General features: G+C 40.3%; 1 protein-coding gene across 3 annotated transcripts in view; it reads right to left on the bottom strand.

Moving 5' to 3' along the window:
• Positions 1 to 20,603, bottom strand: part of KCNQ5 (potassium voltage-gated channel subfamily Q member 5) — a 616,346-nt gene that overhangs the window by 176,304 nt on the left and 419,439 nt on the right. For all 3 annotated transcript variants that reach the window (XM_028494701.2, XM_028494702.2, XM_028494703.2), the window contains exon 3: positions 10,388 to 10,514. In XM_028494701.2, the coding sequence (XP_028350502.1) occupies positions 10,388 to 10,514 (127 nt within the window). The remainder of the gene's footprint in view (positions 1 to 10,387; positions 10,515 to 20,603) is intronic.

Below are 20,603 nucleotides of genomic sequence, written 5' to 3'. Positions count from 1 at the left end.
TTGTGTCATTTAAAGCTTCTGTTTCCTTATTTATTTTCATTTTGTATGATCTGTCTATTGGTGTAAGTGAGGTGTTAAAGTCCCCCACTATTATTGTGTTACTGTTGATTTCCGCTTTTATAGCTGTTAGCAGTTGCCTTATGTACTGAGGTACTCCTATGTTGGGTGCATATATATTTTTAATCGTCATATCTTCTTCTTGGATTGATCCATCGATCATTAGGTAGTGTCCTTCCTTGTCTCTTGTAACATTCTTTATTTTAAAGTCTATTTTATCTGACATGAGTATTGCCACTCCAGCTTTGTTTTGATTTCCATTTGCATGGAATATCTTTTTCCATCCCTTCACTTTCAGTCTGTGTGTGTCCCTAGGTCTGAATTGGGTCTCTTGTAGACAGCATACATATGGGTCTTGTTGTTGTATCCATTCAGCAAGCCTGTGTCTTTTGGTTGGAGCATTTAATCCATTCACATTTAGGGTAATTATCGATATGTATGTTCCTTGTAGAGTTTCTGCTGAGAAATCAGCTGTTAACCTTATGGGAGTTCTCTTGTATGTTATTTGTCATTTTTCCCTTGCTGCTTTCAATAATTTTTCTTTGTCTTCAGTTTTTGCCCATTTGATTACTATGTGTGTTGGCGTGTTTCCCCTTGGGTTTATCCTGCCTGGGACTCTCTGCACTTCCTGGACTTGGGTGGCTATTTCCTTTCCCATGTTAGGGAAGTTTTCGACTATAATCTCTTCAAATATTTTCTCTGGTCTTTTCTCTCTCTCTTCTCCTCTGGGATCCCAATAATGCAAATGTTGTTGTGTTTAATGTTGCCCCAGAGGTCTCTTAAGGCTGTCTTCATTTCTTTTCATTCTTTTTTCTTTATTCTGTTCCGTAGCAGTGAATTCCACCATTCTGTCTTCCAGGTCACTTATCCGTTCTTCTGCCTCAGTTATTCTGCTATTGATTCCTTCTAGTGTAGTTTTCATTTCAGTTATTGTATTGTGCATCTCTGTTTGTTTGTTCTTCAATTCTTCTAGGTCTTTGTTAAACATTTCTTGCATCTTCTCGATCTTTGCCTCCATTCTGCTTCCGAGGTCCTGGACCATCTTCACTATTATTATTCTGAATTCTTTTTCTGGAAGATTGCCTATCTCCACTTCATTTAGTTGTTTTTCTGGGGTGTTACCTTGTTCCTTCATCTGGTACACAGCCCTCTGCCTTTTCATCTTGTCTATCTTTCTGTGAATGTGCCTCTCTATTCTTTTTGCAACTTTTAAGTAAGTCCAAAGTTACTTCAAAATAAAAAGTTGTAACGAAGGGCCAGATCTTAGGAAGATGACTGTTGGGAAAAGGAACAAACATCTATTTTCTCTCAGACTTCACATTAGCCAGTGTCTCTTGTGGGGTGGGGAAGATCTGGGGATGGGACTCACTCAGACTGTCACATGGTTTACTGATTTGCTCCTGTGGTGCCATACGTGAGTGATGCAGGGAGATGACACGGTGTCACAGAAAGATGTTGGGACTTGATGTTGAGCACATCTCTCTTTTTTTGTTGACTCTTTTGCTTATGCAGTGTGACCCTTGATAAGGCCCCTAATCTAAGTCTCAGTTTTTTAATATATAAATGGGAAACCTCATCTTTTTCAGTTTCAATAAGATTGCTATGGGGGTTATATGAGATAGTTTGTAAATACGATTTATACTTTTAAATCATGAAATTTTATTCCTGTTCGTGTAACATCAAGTGCCCCAATCCTAACCTCCTGTTATATTCAGTATCAAAGGAAGATTTCTTATCTAAATACAGCCCTAAACTGTTGTCTATTTTCTAATACGTGTGCAGTAAAGAAGCCATAGATGGTCCAGCAAGTTCACAGCCACTGTGGATTAGTGGAAAAGTAATCAAAATTCAAAAATGAAGCAAAGGTTCACTCATCTCTTGTTTCAAGGAAGGATGTGAGTTGAGCATTTAATTCAACGTGGTTCTTTCTTTTTACCCAGAAGGAGTGCAGAGGGGAACTACGCACTCTTTTTTCTCTTATTATTATTATTGTTATTTTTTAAAAATCAGGAAGTTTTATTTCTGAAAAAACGGTGGTTCTGCAGCATTTTCCAGTGGAACATTTACTTATATTTCAAAGTGAGAAAAATCAAGCAGTCCTTTGCCAGTTGTGGCCCGTGGAATCAGGATAATCTCTCACGGCAACGGACACCACCTAGAACACGCTGACAAGAAAGTTGCTAATCTATGTCACATGCTCTCCCACCAACCTGTTAATAAATTCCTTTTTCCTGCTCCCTCGTTATTCTTGCATGTGGAGATTAACTGGACTATATGGTAATTAAATTTGACTCTCAAGAGGTAATGCTTTAGAGCTGTGAGCCACAGGAGGCTGGCTTCCTGCTCCAGCTCCACTGCTGACTTGGGGGCTGAGCACGGAGCACCTGCTCTGTGCCAGGCCTCAATTTTTCTGTCTACAGAGTGAGAGAAGCAACATCTCAGAGGGACATGGTGCTGCTTTACGAGCTCTATGTTCTAACTGAGCTCCAAATTCTGTTACAGAAGGTATTCTTTGATGAATTAAAGATGCATTTATACTGTTGTTGAGATTCTTAGCAGGAAAGAAGCTTTAAGATCTAATTTTAAAAGACTCCCACTGCACAGCATATTATCCAGCTCTCAAACGCTGCACACAGCTGCATGGAGCGCTCTGTGGTATTTATTAAAAATAAGACACAAACCCTAACAGGTGCCAGGAATATCTCCACGGCGCGTACAGGCGCTGAACTGCTTGACTTCCACTGAGGCTATGGGGGCTACTACTGGCAAATTCCAAGCACCACTCAGAAGAATGACCCCAGAGAGACAGCTTAATGCTTCCAACTGATCGCGAGTCTTCAGAGAACATCTCAAGGCAGAAAGGGACAATTTCTCAAAGGAAGTAGATAACCTTTAATGAAACAAATCTGTGTTGCAGCCATAACTAAATATATGTCGCAGAGTCCTTTGCTAAGAGGCCCTTGGGAATTGCTTCCTGGTGATAGTTTCCAAGGGGAATGGGAGAGCTCTCATCACCTTCTCCTAGTTCCTGCTGCTCACGGGAAAGAACACGTTTCTTTTCAGTTTGGACATTTCATGTTTCTAAGGGTAGATATGTAGATGAAAAGTCCAAGAGACAGGTTTATATTTTTCTGGATGGGTAATGATTTGTATATTCCGCTATGAAGTTCAGACAGGTATAGACAGATGACCAAGAGACCCAGAGCCTTATGTAGCCATACTTTTTGTTGCCTGATCAAAAATTTTTTTAACCCAAATATTTAGCATTAGGCCCACCAGCAATCTATTGGACCTTTGCCTGGTGGCCCATCCTAGATGCTGCCTTGTCTCAGGCAACTATACGCCCTCACGCGGCCCCCACGGCCCCCAGGGGTGGCTGTCCATCCATCACCTCCCACTTCTCACTGAGCTCCAGCTGCAATGACAATGTGTCTCTTCCTGGTACCAGCCAAGCTCACTGGGTCTCAAGAATCTTTGCAATGCCTGCTCCCTGGCCTGGAGAGATCTGTGCCCACATCTTCTCATTGTGGCTTCTCTAATACTCAGGTTGACTTGAGTGTCCCACTCCTTAGAAAGACCCCCTTGGGCCACCCGATCTAAAGAAGCCCCCAATCTCTCTGCTTATATCCTTCATAACGCTATCTCTAGTTGACATTATTTCTAAAAAATATGTTTGCATATTATTTTTCTCTGTCCACTGGAATATTAGCTTGACAGGAAGGAGTACACTGCCCATTTAGAGCCACACAGCATCCCTGGCATCTAGAATCGCGCTTGGACATGGTGGACATTGTGTAGATGTTTGCTGGGTGACTGAGCTCAGAATGCAGGGGATCTTTCATTCCTCTGCTCAGTCGGTCATGATGTTCTACACCTTTCTGTCCAGACTACTTCTACCTCCATCACTTTTGCTCTGAATCAACATAATTAGTGCCCCTCCTTCTCCACGGGCATGGGAGACCGTACTCTTACAGGCAGGGATCATGTTTTATCCATCTTTGGGTCCTTTGCACCTAAGGTCATGTTTGGCACATAATAAGTGCTCTGTGAATGAATTTTCTTACATAACATTTGAAAATACAGAATATTAGTACAATATATCGTAGTATGCCACTGAAGTTTATAGAAGGAGTGGGAAATAATCTTTAGCTATCCATTTCCTCTAAGCGTATTCTCTATATGGTCAAGTCTTATCAGCTGATCAAACTATATTATAAGTTCAAATTTGTGCACCAGGTCAACAGTGACCTAAACAGGTCTCCAAGGGTCTACTAACGTGAACAAACATGCGAAGGCATTTCTGGGAGTGATATCACTTATCTGGAGATGCCTTTAATTAGGAAATACCCAGGGACCTCATGATAACATTGTTCAAAAGGGTATGCAGTCCTGTATGAGGCAAGTAAGTCTACTTTAGGGCTTAATTTCTTCTTTAGGTTGGAGAGCAGCACAGGTAACCTGATCTAGTTGAAATAATAAGGCTAATATTTAAGGCTGATACTGCAATTAATGTCATTTTGTGAAGTCTGGCTTCTCATTCAAAGATTTCAGATTAGAAATGATAATATTTGTATACAAATAACGAATATTACAAATGTAAGTTGATGACAATGGACAAGGTTAACTAAATTTAATTTAAAAATACTAATGAACAGTGAGTGCAATCTTCTCACAGTTGGGTACTGTGGTACTCTGGGAAGTAGATACTTGCTCAATGTTCTGGGTTCCTTGCACACACCCCTGAACCTTGGAATCTCTGGCATGACAAGTGCCTTCTGTATGATAACGAGGTGGCTGGGAGTCCCTAGAGAGCTTCAAGATGGGGGCTGGTGACCAGAAAGACAAAGGCATGATGAGAGGGCCAGCCCCACCCTGGACCTCTGGGGAGGGAAAGGAGCCTGGAGCTCCAGGCTATCACCAGTAGCCAATGATTTAATCACTTGTGCCTCTGGAGTAAAAGCTCCATGAAAATCTCTAAACCATGGGTACTGGAGAGTGTCCGGGTTGGTAAACATATGGGTGCTGGGAGGCGGGGCGCCTGGCGGAGGCATGGAAACTGCATGTTACCCAGTCCTTTGCCCCAAATACCTGCCCTGTGTGCCTCTTCCTTTGGCTGCTGTTCTTGGATTATAGATAATATAATATAATATAATATAAGGTACAGCACTTTATTGAGTTCTGTGTCATTCTAGTGAGGTGGGGAGTTACTGGAGCCCCCAAACTGTAGTCAGCCAGGCAGAAGTATGTTAGCCTGGGCACCTCACTGTGGCTGGCATCTGATGTCGAGGAGGGGAAGTCCTGTGGGATTAAGCCCTGAACCTGTGGGGTCTGTGCTAATACCAGTTGTTAGTGTCAGGACTGTACTGAGTTGTTGAACACCAAGTTGGTGTCCGGAAAGTTGGAGAATTGGTTGGTGTGAGGAAAAACCGCCACACATTAGGTGTCAGAAGTGTTGTGAGTGAAAACAGCTCATCAGGTAGGTATATTTTTCTAGACTGAAATCCTGGTTCTTTCATTCACCATCTTTCTAACTTTGGACAAGTTTCTTAAGCCTTAGCTTACTTCCTCATCCTTAAAAAGGATATTATAAAACTCATGTAGGATTAAATAAGACAATATTTATAGAGTTCAAGAGCAGTACCCATCACGTCGCAAGTCTCAATAAATATCAGCTCTTATTAATCAGAAGGATTGAAATGGCTTTAATGTTATGTGGTCAATCAACCCAACAGGGTTCAATGGTCCTCAGATGGCCCAGTTAATCACATGGAGGCGACCACATGCAACGGAGTTTGAACACTTAGATGGAAAGAGAAACAGCAGAAGAGTATATGACTGACAGGAAATAACCCAAGAGAACATAACTTCTACTAAAGGGCAGAGGAGATTAGAAGGTGTAAAAAATGACGCAGTTGAAGAGTATGTCTCTTGGAACCAAAGATGGAGAACCTGGAGAGGAAGAAAAATGGTGTCTCAATCTTCAGTTCAGAACCAGTGGCAGTCTGAGAGTCTCTGATACAGCTTTCCAACACATTAGCAGCTGAAGCTGCCTTTTAATAGGATGAACTCACAGATATATTAGAGTGGCCTTGGCTGTGTGGTTGATTTTAATAAAGGCTCCAATTTTGTTTTAGCCAAAGAAGACACTGGTTATTTTCTTCTCATTAAAAAAATACACTTGTTGGCATTTTCAGGAGTGACTGTTATCTCATGTCAATGGCATATATGCTCCATTCAGGGGGAAATATCCGTGCTGAGGTTTGCCTCTTTCGTCCTCCTGTGGAAATATTACACTGAAGGAGAACTGCTAAAATAGCAATTAAAAACCGACTTATATTCAGCATCAAATACAGATCCACGATTAACCACAGGCTGGTGTTTTCTGCTTCCCTGAAATGCACTGCAAGACTGAGAAGTATGGCCCTGTTACATATGTCTCTAGACAGAGTCACTGGGGCATCCAGAAAAGATGTGGCTACAGGGAACTGGTTGGCCTCCTGACAGATCAGGCTCATCATCGTGATCTAGGCACCAGCCTTTGGTATGGTTTGCAACTTTCAGGTAGGTCATTAACGGAAGTTAGAAAAGGAGTGACTATGAACTCAGTCTTCGAGGTTATTTCACACGTTCTCAATACTGAGGTCACAAGTGAATGAGTTGTGTTTGAAAGGAGAGAAATCAGAAAGCAGTCAGTCCAGGTAAATGAGGGCAGCTCGTTAGATATCCCCAAATGTTCTTGACTCTCCCAGTCACAGGGCAGCGATTACGGCCCCCAGATGTATGTAAAAATGTTATTTCAACAGCGTCTTAGGGAAGAGATGTAAATTGAACACATAGGTGTAAGGAAGAATTTTGTAATTCAAGATAAGCTTTTACCAATTTTCAAAGCAAACGCCTCAAATCAAGCAGAGATAAATCAACATGGTAATGAAAGAGAGCATCTAATTAAAAAATTGAATAGATTTTTTTTCTTCCCTTAGGTTACAGTTGTTTAAAATATGTTTTTCAAACCCAAGAATATAATGATTTTATGATTTCTCAAATCAACAATATTTGGAAATGCCCTGGTTCTGGCTCCAATGCAGGGGTGGAGGGGTGGGCAGGTCAGGAGGGGAAGTTCTGCAGTCTTCGGGAATCAGCTCGTGGGCCTCTATCACCTTGTGTCCAAATACTAACAGTTGGTCTGCAGGGCTCGCTAGGTGACGGCTGTAGTAGCTTTGGTCTGTTTCAGCTGGAAAGAGCAACACAGGGGTGCTTCCAGAAAGCACTCCCCGCGCTGCAGGCACAGCCAGGCTACCACTCTTCTATGGTTCCTTTCTTGAATGCTCAAGCCTTCTAAAAGTGTTCGGTGTGTATTTGGCATGTTCAGAGTAACCAAATCTTACAGATACATGGAGTCTTGAGAGAGGTTAGCTACATTTCCAAACTCACAACAGTTATCACGGACAGATGAGGGAGATGCTACTTCTTTGTCCATTTTGCCACAGTAAATTAGGCAAAACAAGGGAAATCCAGGGTTCACTTTACATTTTGCTTTATCGTTTAACCCCTGACACCAATCATTTTTTATGGGCCTATTAAGCAGGCCTAGAAAGGGCCCCAGCAGCCACCTGCTACAGCCTGCCGCCTTCAGGCAGGTGACCTCGGTTCCTCTGTGTAGGTTACATCTTACTGACCTCATCCTCAAGACCCACGTTTGAACACGTTTTACTATTTCATTGCTTCATCTGGACCATGAATCAAACCATTACACGTACCTCAAAAAAACGACTGAAAAGTGCATAGTTATCCTAAATGTAAGTACAAATCTTGTTTTTTTTCTAATGGGGATTCATTATATATTTATTCGTGAAATTTTCTTCCAAAGCAATAGATTCACTAGAGGTCAAATATCCAAATGAAGAAAAGGCCTGAAGAGGTAACTAAACTCCAGCCACACCTAAACCATGTCATACTAAATCTGTAAGGTCACAGTTGACAGGCTCAAAGGTGGCTAAGTTACAGAAGATGACAACGTCGTCTTCAGAACCATGCGTTACACCAAGACCTGAACGGATCCGAGACAGGAAGAGAAAGATTAAAGGACTAAGTTGTGCTGATGTATCCATAGCTGAGAACAGCTATCAAAGGGCAGCAGGCGTCTGGGAAAGAATCTGCTTTTTAGCTTAGAAGCCAGAAATACATTGGCATTGCCTCTGGAATTGGAATAAAACCAATTTTAAATTGGTTTTAAAGCCTGGAATGGAACGTTCCTGCAGTCATCCATGAACCAACCTTATCCTGTAGAAGCTGAGTGAGCCCTGGTCAAACCATCTGCCTTGTGAATGGTTTTGTTTGGGTCTCTCATAGGACAGGAAGTTCTTGTGCTGTAATTCCACATCGAGTTACAGTGTTTTGTGGTGTAGCTTGAGCAGGGAATTAAAAAAGAGGAAAAACCTCCAGAGGAAAATGAAGTGCCTTCACTGATGCACCCCAGGGGCTGGGTGGACCCGCAGAACTGGGTGGGCCCGCCTGGGGGCTGGGTGGACCCGCAAGGCTGGGCATTGGCTCCCACTCTCCTCCACACCTCTGTGGCAGAAGAGGGGCAGCCGGACAGACAGACTGTGTTAGTGAAGGCCAAACAAGATGTTTCAAGGTTGATGTAACTTAGAATTGCACTAGATTCACTGCGGTACCCGCAGGGCTTCACACACAGCCCCACGTCCATAACGCCTGGCTGAAGGAACGGCGGCTCCGGAAACGTGCATGCGTGTGGGGAGCCCTCCCGCTCCTGTGCCCAGGACGTGCGCCACTCACACCGCACTGGGAGGATAGATGGGACAAAGGGTTCCTCTTACAGTCCCCGTGGAGGGGGTTTCTCCACTTCCTCCTTAAGGAACAGGGGTTAGGGAGGAAACTAAAGGTGCTCAACAATTCCCAACTCCTGAAACAAAATGGCAAACCAGCAGCTGATGAAGAGCTTAGTTTAAACTAGCTTGTAAATCAAAACCCCACTTTCTCAGATTGGAAATAGCTGAAATAAGTAAATCTCACCGAGAGCTTTCAGCATTTGGATTTGAATGGCTACCAAAGAAGTGGGAAGGAAAAAAGAGCAAGAAAACCAAACATAGCTCTTGAATAACACCAGCAACTACAACATCAACAATAACAACAAGCTTTTGTATAGTATACAGGGTTTTCTTTTCCTTTCCCCAAAGGAATAACATTCTATTTCTAAAAAATAGGCCAAATTCTTCAAAAATGTCAGTGTTGGGAAAGACAGAGAAAGGCTGACGAACGGTTCTAGATGAATGAGACCAAAGACGCGTGATGACCAGACAGAGTTGTGACCCAGACTGGGTCCCGCCCCGGAGGGAAAATGCTACAAATGACATTATTGGGTCAACTGGCAAAACCGCGATACAACCAGCAGATTAGTTAAGGTATTGTGTTAATGTCCAATTTATGGAAGGTTAGGTAAAAGAATGTCCTTATTTTGGAAAACCCACACTGAAATATTTAGGGAAAAAGGGCCATGATGTAGACACCTTACTTAAAAAATTAATCGATTAATTGAAAACTGAGATATAATTGACTAAGGTTTTCAATTTTATGATCCACTTTTAAGTATATTACTTGGAGGTGCCAGATCTTAACTCCGGAATGTTTTATAATTTCAGGCTGGTACCCAGGTGAATGGAATCTCTTTGAAAGGACAGCAGCCAGGGAGCTGCAGGGATGTGATATTTATTTGGGGACTGTCGGGTGGGGACTCAAATTTCAGAGGATAAACACTTTATCAGGTCTAACAGTTACAGTGCATAAACATACTTGTAATTATTCTTGAGGCATGCTCATTAACATGCTTTACCAGGACAACTACACTTATACATTCCAGCAGATCAAGAGTATAAAAGGGGTACTGCTTACACTGTAGAGCAAAAAGGGGTCTTTATACTTAGTGTAATCAATGCTCCCAAACTCAGGGTGACACTCGAGAACCATGTATTTCAGCCTAACTTAACCTGACACAAGTGGGTATTTCAGAGCTAGACCATGTGGCTCAAATCCCAGCTCCACCACTAACTACCTGGATGACTTTTAGCAACTCACTTCACCCCTCTGTGCCCCAATTTCTTCATCTTAAAATGGGGATAATAAAAATACCTACCTCATCATGTTATGAAGAGGATTAAATGAGTCAGCGCTTTCAAAACACGAGATTGCTGGCCCATGGTGAATAATCCATGAAGGTTAGCTTTTAACATTAACTAAATGCTGCGATACTGGAAACAGAAGAAGAAAAGGATGCGGTGTCATAAATCTAGGTATCCAGGACTTTGATATTCACCTATAACACAGAAGGGCTTCCGGGCAAATCTCAGTCTTCCTTGCCATCCTCTGTACCGGCAACAGCAGCCTGCAGACCAGATTCGAATGATGAACTCCAAACCAAAGACGACGATCATCACAAACTCCTAAAATACCAAATGAGGCATGTCAGAGAGAGGTATTACGGATCAAACCACAGCAGGAAGCTCTGTGGATATTTCTGGACATTCAGGCACTTCATCTAAAATATCTGGTTGTTAAAGTCTGAAGTTAACATCGCCTTTTCTCCAAATCAAGCTAAACCCGGAGAACATTGGAATTGTATTTCCTACCATGGAATGCTATTGTATTTCCTATCATGCACATTGTATTTCCTATCATGGAATGCTATTCCTTTTCAAGTCTCTAAAGCTTTGCAAGTTTAGGAGTCTGTTTTAATTCTAAATATGCAGGCTGAATTACAGATACCCTTGTCTGGAATACACAGTCCCTCGAGATTGGTTCCAGGACCCCATGGACACCAAAATCCTCAGATGTTCAAGTCCCTTATATAAAATGGAGTAGTGTTTACATAAAACCTACACACATCCTTCCATATACTTTAAGTCATTTCTAGATTACTTATAATACCTAATACAATGTAAATGATTTGTAAATAGTTGCTGGCATGCAGTTCGAGTTTTGTTTCTTGGAACTTTCTGGAATTTTTTTTTTCAAATATTTTAGATCTACGGTTGGTTGCATCTGTGGATGTGGAACCTGCAGATAAGGAGAGCTGACTGTATAGTGCAACTGACCTTAGAACCTGGTAACGTGAACTATCTGAAATGAAAGAGCGAACCCTGAAAACACAGCTTCACAGTTTTACAGAAAACAGACCCTCATTTTGCTGCTAGGAGTGACATAATCCCTGAGCCCTTACGAGTTGTTCTCAGAGAAGGAGAAGTTAATATTTAGGAGGATACTGAGTTCTTTTGTTACGATGTCAAAATCTCCTTATAAGACAGAAAAGTTCTGACAGTGTTATTGTGTGTGGCACATACATCCTTGGCCAGAAATGAGACCCTGAAGCCTCTGGATCTGAAGCTTGTTAACTATTAGGCTGCCCTTTGGTGAGAGCTGCCTAGAAAATAACACTTGCTCCAGCAGGAGGGCTTTGAGATTATCTACGAAGAGTTGTGAGTGAACCCTGGGAAAGGCCAACTAAAGAGGCTCATTAAATGTGGGTCACAGACTGAGAAACCACCAGACTCTGTCAGAAGAAAGCACCTCTGGAGCAGACCTGTCACAGTCATCTTGTTGTCCCTCTATAGGGGCAGGCACTGAGTTTATCACATTTGATTTATTTTCCTTTAAAAATATTGCCCTCTTGTTTTTTATTTTTTGAAATCTCTCTCTTGTTTTTAAACAGGGTTGAGTCAGCATTTATGATGTAGAACAATATTTATTACTCGATTTTTGTTATAATTGCTTAATTATAAAAGTCTCTAAATATCACAGACGTGTTGAGTGTAGAAAGTAGAAGTCCTAAGCCACTCCCTGTCCTCCCACGTCCCAAGATAAAAACTGTTATCAAATTTAGAAAAATGGCATTTTTGTTGCAAGTTTCAGGCAAATGTCTGTTTCTTCAGCTAGAGCATGTGATAATATACTGCACTTTTGAAATGCCTAGTAGAGATACATCATTCTCTCCTTCTGTTATTTTGCACTAAGTAACCCACAAATATTTCTCATCATGGGAAATAAATCTCCAATATCATGGCTGCTTACTTACAGTGACTTAAAACTACCAGTGGGCTAAATCTCCGCAGATGACTTTATGCAGATAACCAAAGCCATGGTCAACGCACACTCATTCATGATATCAGGGTTTTATTTTGTTTTGTTTTTAGTTTTGAGTATATATCTAGGTAGTTGAGTTTACTCATTCATTAAGGTGGCTGATGCACCACGTTAGGAAGAGCGGGGCGTGAACCCTGGGGAGGCCAGGCTTGGTTTAATCCTTCTCTTTCCTCATACAGAGCCTGCCGAGGCCCCAGGTGCCCAGCAGCCATGTGTCCAGTGCACATTTAATGGCAGGGCCATTTTATCCCAGCCGCCACCTCCTACTTGAGCCAGGAAGTCTGGCACTCCACTTGTGGTGTCCTATTATCAGGGATAGCTAAGAAAATCCCATATGTGGCCTGAGCAACTGGCACTACAGTAGAATGATTTTTTTTCATGGGAATAGCTGCTACCAGCCAATGTATGGCCAATAATCTTTAGATATTGAATAAAGAATATAAGAATAAAGTAACATTCTATTACCTTAGGAAGGTAGGCCCTCACTGCATCATTTCTATGTTGTATCCTGAGGCAGATAAATTACATCTACAAATTCTTTATTCAGGGTCCCTTGTTCAGGAATATTGCCTCCTGAATTTTTTTTTTTAATTATGTTGGGAAAAATCCTTCATTTCCAAATAAAGCAAGAGGAAGTTGTAATTGGATTTCACTACAGGGTCACAGTTTCTGTCTCGGAGAAGAAAGACTAGGGTCAGAATTCTCTCCTACTAGAGCATTCCTTAGTATTCTTTATGAGGGCCTGGTTTTAGACTTAGTGAGCGATAACCTCAAACTCTCTGGTCACTGAGTGAGCAGCAGAGAGGTGTCTGTGGAGCATTTCTCTCAGGTCCGGAGCTACAGGACGTGGGGATGCTCCCTCCCAAGACTTGAGCTGATTCGACTGGGAGCAAAAGCATGAAAACCACTTTGACCAGATTCTGTCTCTTGTTTCCTGAAATTTCCATCTTATTCCAATTAAAAGGAACAAAGTGCTATTGAGAAAGAGGGGGGAAAGGATTCCAAATCTGACAGTCAGACCTGGTGGGGAATGGAATTGTGAGAAGAGCACCTTTTCTCTCTCTTTTTTCATTTCCCCACTTTGTTGAGGTATAATTGACAAATAGAAGTTCTGTATATGTGAGCTGTACAATGTGATGTTTTGATGTACATAGACATTGTGAAGTGTCTACCATAATCAAGTTAATTAACATATCCATCACCTCACATAGGTAACTTTTTTTTTGGTGAGAACACTTAAAATTTAATCTCTTAGCAAATTTCCAGGACACACTAACACTATAGTTAACTATAGTCACCAGGCTGTATGTTAGGTCTCCAGGACTTATTCATCCTGCATAATTAAAACTTGGTGCCCTTTGTCCAGTATCTCTCCTTCCTGCCCACCTTCCAGTCCCTGGCAATCATTCTACTTTCTGTTTTTATGAGTTTGACTTTTTAGATTCCGCATATAAGTGAGAACATGCAGTATTTGTGTTTCTCTGTCAGACTTATTTCACTTACCATAACATCCTCCAAATTCATCCATGTCATTGCAAATGGCAGGATTTCTTTTTTAAGGCTGACTAATACTCCCGTCTCTGTCTGTCTGTCTATCTATCTATCTCACATCTTCTTTGTTCATTTGTCCACTGATGGACACTTAGGTTGTTTCCACATCTTGGCTATTGTGAATAATGCTGCAATGAACATGAGGGTGCAGATATCTCTTTGAGATCCTGACCTCACTTCCTTTGGATATAGGACCAGAAGTGGGTTGCTGGCAGCTCTATTTTTAATTTCCTGAGGAACCTCCATACTGTTCTTCATAGTGGCTGCATCATTTACATTCCCACCAACAGTGCACGAGGGTCCCCTTTTCTCCACACCCTCTCCAGCACTTGTTATCTTTTGTCTTTTTGATAATAGCCATTCTAACACATATGAGGTGATATCTCATTGTGCTTTTCTTTTCTTAATTAATTTTTAGTTGCTTTATAATGTTGTGTTAGTTTCAGGTGTACAGCAAAGTGAATCAGTTATACATGTACATATATCCACTCTTTTTCAGATTCTTTTCCCATATAGGTCATTACAGAGTTTTCAGTAGAGTTCCCTGTGCTACACAGAAGGTTCTTATTAGTTACCTATTTTATATATAGTAGTGTGTATATGTCAATTCCAATCTTCGTTGTGGTTTTGATTTACATTTCTGATGATTAGTGATGTTGGACACCTTTTCATAATACCTGTTGCCCATTTTTAAATCAGGAGTCATATAAAAAAGCCAAAAGACAAATTCTGTATGATATCACTTATGAGTGGAATCTGAAAAATAAAACTAACTAGTTGATATAACAATAAACAGACTCACCAATATAGAGAACAAACTAGTGGTTACCAATGAGGAGAGAGATGCGGGGAGGGGCAAGATAGGGGTAGGGGATTAAGAGGCACAAACTACTAAGTATAAAATAAATAAGCTACCAGGATATATAGTACAACACAGGGAATAGAGCCAATATTTTATAATAACTATAAAGGGAATATAATCTTCAAAACTGTGAATCATTATGTTGTACACCTGAAACTTATATAATATTGTACATCAACTGTACCTTAATTAAAAAAAAAAACAAAAAAAACATTGCCCAGACCAATGTCAAGAAGCTCCTTCCCTATGTCAGACAGAGAAAGACAAATATCCTATGATATCACTTATATGTGGAACCTAAGAAAGGGTACAAATGAACATATCTTAAAACAGAAATAGAGTTACAGATGTAGAAAATAAACTTATGGTTACCCGGGGGTAAGGGGGTGGGGAGGGTTAAATTGGAAACAATTGGGATTGACATATACACACTACTATATATAAGATAACCAATAAGGACCTACTGTATAGCACAGGGAACTCTACTCAGTACCCTGTAATGGCCTATATGGGAAAAGAGCCTTAAAAAGAGTGGATATATGTATATGTATAACAGATTCACTTTGCTGTACACTTAAAACTAACACAATGTTGTAAATCAACTATACTCAATAAAAATAAAAAAAAAAAGAAGCTCCTTCCCTATGTTTTCTACTAATAGTATTATAGTTTCAGGCCTTACGTTTAAGTCTTTCATCCATTTTGAGTTGACTTTTGTATGTGGTGTGAGATAGGGTCCAATTTCATTCTTCTGCATATGGATATCCAATTTTCCCATTCATGATAAAAACTCTCAGCAAGTCAGAAATAGAGGTTTACTATCTCAAATTGATAAATAGAATCTACAAAACCCTTACAGCTAATGTCATACTTAATGATGAAAAACTGAAAGCTTTTCTCCAAAAATCAAGAACACAGAAAGATGTTAGTTTCATCACTCTTATTCAACACAGTTGCATAAAACAGTCACTGCAATAAGGCAAGTAAAAGAAATAAAAGGCATACAACTGGAAAGACAGACATAAAATAGTCTATATTTGCAGATGCATGATTGTCTACAGAGAAAACCTCAAGGAATCTACCAAAAGACTCTTAGAACTAATCAGTGAGTTCAGTAAGGTTGCAAGATACAAGATCAATATACAAAAACCAATCAGATACCTGCATACTAACAGTAAGGATGTGGAAGCCAAAATTAAAGGCACAATATTATTTACAATCATTCCAAAGAAATTAACTGTTTAGCTATGCACTTAACAAACCTGTACAGGGAACACAGGCTGAAAATTATAAAATGTTGGTAAAAGAAAGCAGACGAGACCTAAGTAAATGGAAATACCATGTTCATGAATTGGAAGATTCAACATAATAAAGATGTCAGCTCTTCCCAAATTGATGTGTAGGTTTAATGAAATTCCTATCAAACTCCTAGCAAGTTTTTTCTTTTTTTTGTAGACATAAAGAGACTTATTCTAAAGTTGATGTGGAAAGGCACAGGCCCTAGAATAGCTAAAAATAATCTTGAAAAAAGAGAATGAAGTGGGAGGAATCACTTTATCTGATATTAAGGCCCGCTATGTAGCTCTAATAATCAGGACTGTGTGGTCTTGGCAGAGGGACAGACACATCGAGAATGATGGAGCACAATAGAGAACCTAGAAATACACTCAGACAAACATGCTCAATGGATTATTTGATAAAGGTACATAAGTAATTCAAAGGAAGAAGAAACAGCCCTTTCAATAATCAGTGCTGGGACAACTGGACATCCATATACAATAAAATGAACCTCTATCTATATCTCACACTTTATACAAAAATTGATTCAAAATGGATCATGGGCTTGAGTGTTAAAACTATACAACTTTTAGTAAAAAACATAAGAGGAAAATTTTAGGAATTGAGCTAAGCAAAGAGTTCTTTGACTTTACACCAAAAGCATAAGAAAGGAAAGGAAAAATTGATAAATTGGACTTCATCAAAAGTAGAGAGGATCACTCCCTCTTGCGAGAGCACCAGAATCACAACTAACTGCTGAACAATCATTGACAGGAAGACACTGGAACTCACTAAAAAAGACACCCCACATCCAAAGACAAAGGAGAAGCCACTATGAGATGGTAGGAGGGGCGCAATCACAATATAATCAAATCCCATAACTGCTGGGTGGGTGACTCACAAACTGGAGAACACCTATACCACAGAAGTCCACCCACTGGAGTGAGGGTTCTGAACACCACGTCAGGCTTCCAAACCTGGGGGTCCAGCAACGGGAGGAGGAATCCCTAGAGAATCAGACTTTGAAGGCTGGTGGGATTTGACTGCAGGACTTTGACAGGACTGTGGGAAACAGAGACTCTATTCATGGAGGGCACACGCAAAGCAGTGTGCGCATCGGGACCCAGCGGAAGGAGCAGTGACCCCAGGGGAGACTGAACCACACCTACCTGCTAATGTTGGAGGATTTCCTGCAGGGGCGGGGGGGGGCTGCGGCTCACCGTGAGGACAAGGACACTGGCAGCAGAAGCTCTGGGACGTACTCCTTGGCATGAGCCCTCCCAGAGTCCACCATTACCTCCACCAAAGAGCTTGGGTAGGCTCCAGTGTTGGGTCGCCTCAGACCAAACAACCAACAGGGAGGGAACTCAGCCCCACCCATCAGCAGTCAAGCAGATTAAAGTTTTACTGAGCTGTGCCCACCAGAGCAACATCCAGCTCTACCCACCACCAGTCCCTCCCATCAGGAAACTTGCACAAGCCTCTTAGATAGCCTCATCCACCAGAGGGCACAAAGCAGAAGCAAGAAGAACTACAATCCTGCAGCCTGTGGAACAAAAACCACATTACAGAAAGATAGACAGGATGACAAGGCAGAGGGCTATGTACCAGATGAAGGAACAAGATAAAACAAAAACAACTAAATGAAATGGAGATAGGCAACCTTCCAGAAAAAGAATTCAGAATAATAATAGTGAAGATGTTCCAGGACCTTGGAAAAAGAATGGAGGCAAAGATGGAGTCGATGCAAGAAATGTTTAACAAAGACCTAGAAGAATTAAAGAACAAACAAACAGAGATGAACAATACAACAACTGAAATGAAAACTACACTAGAAGAAATCAATAGCAGAATACCTGAGGCAGAAGAATGGATAAGTGACCTGGAAGACAGAATGGTGGAATTCACTGCTGTGGAACAGAAAAAGGAAAAAAGAATGAAAAGAAATGAAGACAGCATAAGAGACCTCTAGGACAACATTAAATGCAAAAATATTCACATTATAGGGGTCCCAGAAGGAGAAGAGAGAGAGAAAGGACCTGAGAAAATATTTGAAGCAATTACAGTCGAAAACTTCCCTAACATGGGAAAGGAAATAGCCACCGAACTCCAGGAAGTGCAGAGAGTCCCAGGCAGGATAAACCCAAGGAGAAACACGCCGAAACACATAGTAATCAAATTGGCAAAAATTAAAGACAAAGAAAAATCACTGAAAGCAGCAAGGGAGAAATGACAAATAGCATACAAGGGAACTCCCATAAGGTTAACAGCTAATTTCTCAGAAGAAACTCTACAAGCCAGAAGGGAGTGGCATGACATACTTTAAGTGAGGAAAGGGAAGAACGTATAACCAAGATTACTCTATCCAGCAAGGATCTCATTCAGATTCCATGGAGAAATCAAAAGCTTTACAAACAAGCAAAAGCTAAGAGAATTCAGCAACACCAAACCACCTCTACAACAAATGCTAAAGGAACCTCTCTAACTGGGAAACATAAGAGAAGAAAAGGACCTACAAAAACAAACCCAAAACAATTAAGAAAATGGTCATAGGAACATACATATTGATAATTACTTTAAACGTGAATGGATTAAATGCTCCAACCAAAAGACACAAAAGACACAGGCTTGCTGAATGGATACAAAAACAAGACCCATATATATGCTGTCTACAAGAGACGCCCTTCAGACCTAGGGACACAAACAAACTGAAAGTGGGGGGATGGAAAAAGATATGCCATGCAGATGGATATCAGAAGAAAGTTGGAGTAGCAATACTCATATCAGATAAAATAGACTTTAAAATAAAGAATGTTACAAGAGACAAGGAAGGACACTACATAATGATCAAGGAATCAATCCAATAAGAAGATATGACAATTACAAATACATATGCACCCAACATAGGAGCACCTCAATACATAAGGCAACTGCTAACAGCTATAAAAGAGGAAATCGACAGTAACACAGTAATAGTGGGGGACTTTAACATCTCACTTACACTTAATGGACAGATCATCCAAAATGAAAATTAATAAGGAAACACAAGCTGTAAATGACCCAACAGACCAGACAGATTTAATTGATATTTATAGGACATTCCATCCAAAAACAGATTATACTTTCTTCAAGTGTACACGGAACATTCTCCAGGACAGATCACATGTTCGTTCAGAAATCAAGCCTCAGTTAATCTATGAAAATTGAAATCATATCAAATACCTTTTCTGACCACAACACTATGAGATTAGAAATGAATTACAGGGAAAAAACGTAAAAAACACAAACAAATGGAGGCTAAACAATACGTTACTAAATAACCAAGAGATCATGGAAGAAATCAAAGAGGAAATCAAAACATACCTAGAGACAAATGACAACGAAAACAGGACGATCCAAAACCTATGGAATGCAGCAAAAGCAGTTCTAAGAGGGAAGTTTATAGCAATACAAGCCTACCTCAAGAAACAAAAAACATCTCAAATAAACAATCTAACCTTACACCTAAAGGAACTAGAGAAAGAAGAACAAACAAAACCCAAACTTAGCAGAAGCAAAGAAATCATAAAGATCAGAGAAGAAATAAATGAAATAGAAACAAAGAAAACAATACCAAAGATCAATAAAACTAAAAGCTGGTTCTTTGAGACGATAAACAAAATTGATAAACCTTTAGCCAGACTCATCAAGAAAAAGAGGGAGAGAACTCAAATCAATGAAATTGGAAATGAAAAAGGTGAAGTTACAACAGACACCGCAGAATAAGGAGAAGTTACAACAGACACCGCAGAAATACAAAGCATCCAAGAGACTACTACAAGCAACTCTATGCCAATAAAATGGACAACCTGGAAGAAATGGACAAATTCTTAGAAAGGTATAAGCTTCCAAGACTGAACTAGGAAGAAATAGAAAATATGAACAGACCAATCATAAGTAATGAAATTGAAACTGTGATTAAAAATCTTCCAACAAACAGAAGTCCAGGACCAGATGGCTTCACAGGTGAATTCTATCAAACATTTAGGGAAGAGCTAACACCCATCCTTCTCAAACTCTTCCAAAAAATCGCAAAGGAAGGAACACCCCTAAACTCATGCTATGAGGCCACCATCACTCTCATACCAAAACCAGACAAAGATACTTCAAAAAAAGAAAATTACAGAGCAACATCACTGATGAATATAGATGCAAAAATCCTCAACAAAATACTAAGAGAATCCAACAACACATTAAAAGGATCATATCCCATGAGCAAGTGGGATTTATCCCAGGGGTGCAAGGATTCTTCAATATATGCAAATCAATCAATGTGATACACCATATTAACAAATTGAAGAATAAAAACCATATAATCATCTCAACAGATGCAAAAAAGCTTTTGACAAAATTCAACACCCATTTATGGTAAAAGCTCTACAGAAAGTGGGCACAGAGGGAACCTACCTCAAAATAATAAAGGTCGTATACGATAAACTCACAGCAAACATCATTCTCAATGGTGAAAAACTGAAAGCATTTCCTCTAAGATTAGGATCAAGACAAGGATGTCCACTCTGGCCACTATTATTCAACATAGTTTTGGAAGCCTTAGCCACGGCAATCAGAGAAGAAAAAGAAATAAAAGGAATACAAATTGGAAAAGAAGAAGTAAAACTGTCACTGTCTGCAGATGACATGATAGTATACATAGAGAATCCTA

This window comes from Physeter macrocephalus, chromosome 10 (genome assembly GCF_002837175.3).
Source record: "Physeter macrocephalus isolate SW-GA chromosome 10, ASM283717v5, whole genome shotgun sequence".
Lineage (NCBI taxonomy): Eukaryota > Metazoa > Chordata > Mammalia > Artiodactyla > Physeteridae > Physeter > Physeter macrocephalus.
The sequence above is the reverse complement of the archived record's forward strand: the minus strand, read 5'-3'. Positions and strand labels throughout refer to the sequence as shown.